The 7,278-nt window shown below is 40.5% G+C and overlaps 1 protein-coding gene across 1 annotated transcript; it reads left to right on the top strand.

Moving 5' to 3' along the window:
• Positions 1-1,212: 1,212 nt before the first annotated feature.
• LOC121979575 lies at positions 1,213-2,400 on the top strand. The gene has a single exon (XM_042531573.1). It carries the CDS (start codon positions 1,213-1,215, stop codon positions 2,398-2,400), a length of 1,188 nt encoding a protein of 395 aa, XP_042387507.1.
• Positions 2,401-7,278: the final 4,878 nt, after the last annotated feature.

Raw genomic sequence — 7,278 nt, 5'->3', positions numbered from 1 at the left:
ATGTTTATCATTCTTTTAGGTGTTTTAATTAGTTCGTGCGAATATTTGCAAGTATTTGGCAGATTTCATAAATATGGTTGGTTTATTACTTGGTTGCAAATATCTGCTAAATTAATGGTATTAGTACTAATTTGGTGTTATTGAATGATGTAGGAAGCTAAGGATTAAGTGGAGGGATGTTTGGTCACACAAGTAACCAACGGATGGATGGATGCAGCTTAAGCCTCATGTTTTGTGTGTGGTCAAATGTGTTGCTGGGAAGGTGGTATTAAACCTTGCAACAACAACTAATAGAGCACCTTTTTCGACACCAGAAGCCCTAGCAGCCGCTTCCATCTCCTCCACACCACCGTCTTCCTCGGATTCAAGGAAGAACCACCTCATCAAGGCATACCGGCAAGCATCCTTCACTCCACCATCATTCACCTCCTCCTACGGATTCGAGGAGGAGTTCTGCGTCCGACGTCATATATTCGAGTTTAACCAGATCTGGCTGAGCTCGGATTGCAACTGGGTTTCTAGATTCAGGATTCTGACACACCTCACTCTTATCATCCGCCTTCGGAGTTTCAATTGAGACCCCGACGGACTCTTTCTACGATGTTTTCTTCATCTCCGGGCATATTCTGGTGGAATTGGTCATTTCTGTTTTATTATTTTCTTGTTTGCATCTAGTGCTACTTCATCAGTTTCTTCTATATCAGATTTATTGTATTGTTTTGTTTGCATTAAGTTTGGCTTAATTAGTTTCGTTTGAACTTAGTTGTTTGTGTGTTGGAAATGTTCGTTGACAGATTTTATTTCTTTAAATTAGTAATAGATTCATTTCTTTAAGTAGTCTGCTAGTTGTTAATTAGTGTGGACTTACGTGTCTTCCAAGTATAGGAGCATTTCAATTTGTAAGGTAAGAATTTCAACCAACCTGAATAATTCATCTTAGAGTTAGCTTCCATCGCAATTTCTCTGGGAAACGATCCGTGTCTTTTGCTATACCTATACTATTAAAATTTCAGTAGGGACGGAATTTAAGTTGGTATTGGAGTGTGAAACTTGCAACGACATGATCATTAATTATTGGTTTACAGTTTAGTATCAATTTTTGGCGCCGTTGCCGGAGAAATTACGGTGTTGGTTAATTTTTAGATTCGCAATATATTCTGTGTAATTTTTGGTTGTTGAATTTATTGACTTGGTGAAACAGCAGCTAAATGTATGACCAGATCATCTACCAGTGAACTACTAGATTTTGATTCAGAAATTGATAGGACATTTCATATTTTGTTGAGAAATCAGAAGAGAGCAAAAACAACTTCAACAAGTAGCTTCCCAGTGACTGAATTTAACATGGAGAACAAACAAACACTTAGGGAGTTGGCTGCACCAGATGTCTCTTATAACTCATTGTGCATTCAATATCCAGAGTTGGAGGTGGATTTTGAACTACGTTCAGGGCTCATTCATCTCCTTCCTAAATTTAATGGATTATCTAGTGAAGACCCTTCTAGGCACCTTCAGGAATTTCATGCAGTCTGCTCTACCATGAAACCCCACGGTATTGGGGAGGAAGATATTTATCTGAGAGCTTTTCCATTTTCGTTAGCAGGAGCAGTGAAGGATTGGTTGTACTCTAGAACTCCCGGTACGATTACATGTTGGGTGGATATGAAAAGATCATTTTTGGAAAAATTCTTTCCTGCTTCACGAGCAGGAGCTATTAGGCGAGCAATTTGTAGTGTCCAGCAACTTTCTGGGGAGACATTGTATGAGTATTGGGAACGTTTTGAAAAGTTATGTTCTAGCTGTCTCCATCATCAAATCAGTGATCATTTGCTCATACAGTATTTCTATGAGGGACTCCTGCCCATGGATAGATGTATGATCGATGCAGCAAGTGGAGGAGCGTTGGTGAATAAAACACCTGCAGAGGCAAGAGAGATCATTTCTACTATGGCAGCCAATGCCCAACAGTTTGGGAATCGACAAGCATCTACTAAGGGAGTAAATGGAGCCCAGTTAACTAAGTTAGATGCTCAAGATATTAAGAATAGCTTGTTACAGGAGATGACTTCAGCATTCAGGCAGTTGGCACTTAGCCATTCACAGCAGCCCACAACCCAGGCAGTGCCAACAGCAATGATTTGTGGACTTTGTTTTTGTTCATCTCACACTACTGACATTTGCCCTTTGTTGCAGCAAGAGGGAATTTCTTTTGTTTCCGACCACGTGGCAGCAGCAAATAACTTTCAGCCCCGATCTCAATTTTACCAACAGCCATCTGGGAATAAACAGCCATACGATCCTTTTTCTACTACATATAATCCCGGATGGAGAGATCACCCTAATTTGAAATATGGGAATCCATATCAGCAGCAACCATATTATCAGCAGCCATATCAGTAGCAGCCATATCAGCATCCATATCAGCAGCAGCCATATCAGCAACTATCTTCTTCATCCCAGAGGCCAACAGTGTGTCCATCACTTCCTCAACTCCCTTACCGTCCATCACAACTTCAATTGCCCAAACCAGAACTTACCACACAAAAGATGGAAGAGCTTATACAACAGATGCAGTTAATGACAAGTAATCAGCAGAACTTAGAGAGACAAATTGGGCAGATGGCGACAAGTATCACTCAACTGCAGTCACAGGGATCGGGCCAATTACCATCACAAATAGTGCCAAACCCAAAAGGAAATGTCAGTGTTATTACACTTCGAAGTGGGAAATCCACTGGGGAAGCAGAGCTCATACCATTAGCACCAGTTACGAATTCAGTAAGTTTGGAGCAGGAAACTGAACAATCTGGGCACTTACCTTTTCCGCAGAGATCTGTAGAAATTGGGAAAAAGGATGATCGGAAGGCAGAGGAACTACGAGAGTTAGTGGATACCTTCAGCAAAGTAGAAGTGAATATTCCATTACTAAAAGTCATTAAGCACATTCCGAAGTATGCAAAGTTTTTGAAAGACCTGTGTGTTCATAAGAGAAAACTAAAGGGCAGCGAGCTAGTCAGCATGGGTAAGAATGTTTCAGCACTAATTCAGACGATGCCACAGAAATGCAAGGATCCAGGAATCTTTACGATACCTTGTGTTATTGGAGATAGTGACTTTGGAGATGCAATGTTGGATCTAGGAGCCTCAGTTAATGTTATGCCAAAGTCCATTTTTGAAGCACTTTGCATTGGACCTTTACAGACAACTGGAATAGTTATTCAGCTGGCCAACCGTAGTTTAGTTCATCCTGTTGGGGTGATAGAAGATGTCTTGGTGAAGGTAAAAGATTTAATTTTTCCAGCAGATTTTTATATTTTGGATATGGAGGGGAATGTCTCTCCGGGACAAGCACCATTAATTCTTGGAAGACCGTTTCTAAAAACTGCTAGGACTAAAATTGATGTACATGCCGGGACACTTACCATGGAGTTTGGCGATACAATCGTACAATTCAATATTCTAGATGCAATGAAATATCCATCAGAGGATCATTCACTCCTGAGCATTGATGTATTTGATGAGCTGGATTTTGAGATGCTAGGTGATGCTGCAGCAGAATTAACGAACATTTTTAAAGAGACCAGCTGTGCAGTAGATGAAATATCCTCCGATCTAGAGGATAATGGCAATGACTACAGTCTGGAAAATGGAGCTACTGTAGAATTCATGGCAGAGTTGTATTCAGAAAAGTCAGATTCAGTAGTGGAACAGGAATCAAAATTGGAGTTGAAGCCCTTACCAGATCATCTCAAATATGCTTATTTGGAAGCTGGGAATCAGTTGCCAGTAATCATTTCGAAGAATCTGGATCCGAATCAAGAAAGCAAGCTTTTGGATCTATTACGACAGCATCGGAGAGCTATTGGTTGGACGCTTGCAGATATACCAGGTATTAGTCCGGTCATATGTAAACATCGGATATTTCTGGAGGCTGATGCTAAACCAATAAGACAGCCACAACGCCGTCTTAACCCACTTATGCTAGAGGTAGTCAAGGCTGAAGTGACTAAGTTGCTGCGAGCAGGAATCATATATCCCATTTCAGACAGTCAGTGGGTCAGTCCGGTGCAGGTGGTACTGAAGAAATCCAGCCTCACCATGGTGGCAAACAAGGAAAATGAATTGATACCTACTCGAGTGCAAAATTCATGGAGAGTCTGCATAGATTATCGCAAGCTCAATCAAGCCACAAGAAAAGATCACTTTCCTCTACCATTTATCGACCAAATGTTGGAAAGGTTAGCAGGAAGGTCACGTTATTGTTTCTTGGATGGTTTTACAGGTTATTTCCAAATTCCGGTGGCTCCAGAGGACCAAGAAAAGACGACTTTTACGTGCCCTTTCGGAACTTTTGCATATCGACGAATGCCATTCGGACTATGTAATGCTCCAGGTACTTTTCAACGGTGCATGATTAGTATTTTTTCCGATTACCTCGAACATTGTATGGAAATATTTATGGATGACTTCACTATTTATGGTTCATCTTTTGATTCATGTTTGGATAATTTGGCTCAGGTGTTACTTAGGTGTATAGAAACTAACCTTGTGTTGAACTTTGAGAAATGTCACTTCATGGTTGAGAAGGGTATAGTCTTGGGTCATATAGTTTCAAATGCTGGAATACAAGTAGATCCTGCAAAAGTTAATGTGATATTATCTTTACCTTACCCCGTATGCGTACGGGATGTGCGATCATTTCTTGGACATGCAGGATTTTACAGTCGGTTCATATAGAATTTCAGCAAGATCACGTTGCCACTGACTCAATTGCTGCAGAAAGAAGTGGAGTTTAATTTTGACCAGAATTGCAGAGATGCATTTGATAGAATTAAGAAGGCTCTTACTTCTGTCCCAATTATTAGACAGCCGGACTGGACACTTCCATTTGAAGTGATGTGTGATGCGTCGAACTTTGCAGTGGGAGCAGTTTTAGCTCAGCGGGTTAGAGGAGTGACTCACGTCATTTATTATGCTTCCAGAACTTTAGATTCAGCGCAGTCTAACTACACTACAACCAAGAAAGAATTGTTATCTATTGTGTTTGCACTAGATAAATTTCGATCTTACTTATTATGCTCTCACGTGATTATTTTTTCAGATCATGCAGCTATTAGGTACCTTTTAATGAAGCCATCGGCAAAACCAAGGTTGATTCGGTGGATACTCCTACTGCAGGAATTTGATATAGAGATACACGACAGGAGCGGAAAGGAAAATTCTGTAGCAGATCACTTGAGTAGGATTGAAGGGAATTCGAGTCCATGTCCAATTGCTGATTGCTTCCCTGACCAGCAACTTTTGCAGATTCAAGGTAAGGAACCATGGTATGCTGACTTGGTAAATTATTTGGTTGCAAGTGTTTTCCCTACTCATTATTCTAGAACTCAACGTGATAAATTGAAAAGTGATTCCAAATACTATGTATGGGATGACCCATATTTATGGAAATTTTGTAGTGATCAAGTGATTAGGAGGTGTGTTCCAGATAATGAATTTGACTCTGTATTATCTTTTTGTCACTCACTTGCATGTGGAGGCCATTTTGGGCCGCAGCGCACAGCTAAGAAAGTCTTAGATGCAGGTTTATACTGGTCCACACTATTTAGGGATGCATCTAGATTTTTAAAGAATTGTGAACGTTGTCAGCGAATAGGTACCATAGGTCAGCGACATGAAATGCCTCAGCAGCCTATATTATTTTGTGAGATCTTTGACGTATGGGGCATTGATTTTATGGGACCTTTTCCTAATTCTTTTGGTTTTATTTATATATTGCTCGCTGTTGATTACGTTTCTAAATGGGTAGAGGCAATTGCTACCAAAACTAATGATGCTGCTGTTGTTGTGAATTTTGTTAGGAATAACATATTTTGTAGGTTTGGGATACCTAGGGCAATCATCAGTGATCAGGGATCGCATTTCTGCAATAGACATATGAAAGCCCTGCTGAGCAGCTATGGCGTAATTCATAAGGTGTCGACCCCTTATCATCCTCAAACTAACGGGCAGGCCGAAATTTCTAACAGGGAAATCAAACTGATTCTGGAAAAAACAGTAAGACCCGACAGAAAAGACTGGAGCAGAAGATTAAGTGATGCGTTATGGGCCTATCGGACATCATTCAAAACACCAATCTGTATGTCACCATACAGAATTGTCTATGGCAAGTACTGCCACTTGCCTGTGGAAATAGAACACAAGGCATACTGGGCGGTTAAATCCTGCAATATGAATCTGGAAGAGGCTGGAATTGGGAGAAAACTGCAGTTGCAGGAACTCGAAGAACTTCGACTGGAAGCATATGAAAGTTCCCGTATTTACAAGGAAAGATCTAAGGCCTTCCATGACCAGCATATATTGAGGAAAAATTTCAAATCTGGGGATAAAGTGTTGTTGTATAATTCAAAGCTTAAATGGATGCCAGGTAAATTGAAATCGCGATGGGAAGGTCCATTCATTATTGCTAATGTGTTGCCCTATGGTGTTCTAGATTTGCAGGATCCCACTACGGGGCGTGTATTTAAAGTAAATGGGCACAGAGTCAAGTTATTTCAGGAGTTAGATAAAGATTCAATGATGGAAGCTGCGTCTTTGATTGATGCCGAGTATCAATTTTGAGGGAAGTTGTTGTTTTTATTCAATAATTTTTGTCCAGTTTCAATTTTCTAGCAGTTTCATTAGATGGTTCATTTTAATTATTTAGCAGTTACATTAGTTAAGTTACTTGGTGGTTGTTGTTCTCAGTTTCTGGAAACTAAATTCATGCCTCAAATGGTTCTCCTTTCCCTTTAATTTTTTTTCAAAGGCTGTGTCGTTGATAGTTGCTCCTGGGTGATCTGTTTACCTGATTGATTTTGTTTATTGCATGTGGTTGGCGGTATGGTGTTGGATATGATTTTGTTGGCTTGGGATGATGTGTTTTTTTTTTACCTAGTGAGGAATTTGGCCTGCTATTTTCTTGTGTGCGTCGCTCTTGGTATTTAACTCCAGAATTTGCTTTGCTCTTTTCGAAATCCGGTGACCATTGGTGCTTAGCTGGGGTTTCCTTCCTTCTGCTCTTGTTGGTTGTGCATGCTTTTGTTTTGTTTTGTTCGATCCTGCCGTGTCTCCTTTATGTCATTGTTGTGTCTTTCTACTTCCACCTTCTACGCTTGGTTTGTTCCGCTCCCTTTTTGAACCTGGATGCTACCAATTGCTATCACATTGTTGACCGAGACGGTCTAGTTCAGGTGTGGGGGAGGGAAATGGAGGATGCTTGTGTGTTAGACATGTTTT

The sequence above is a fragment of the Zingiber officinale genome, chromosome 5A (genome assembly GCF_018446385.1).
Source record: "Zingiber officinale cultivar Zhangliang chromosome 5A, Zo_v1.1, whole genome shotgun sequence".
Classification (NCBI taxonomy): domain Eukaryota; kingdom Viridiplantae; phylum Streptophyta; class Magnoliopsida; order Zingiberales; family Zingiberaceae; genus Zingiber; species Zingiber officinale.
This window is presented reverse-complemented; position numbering and strand designations above follow the sequence as displayed.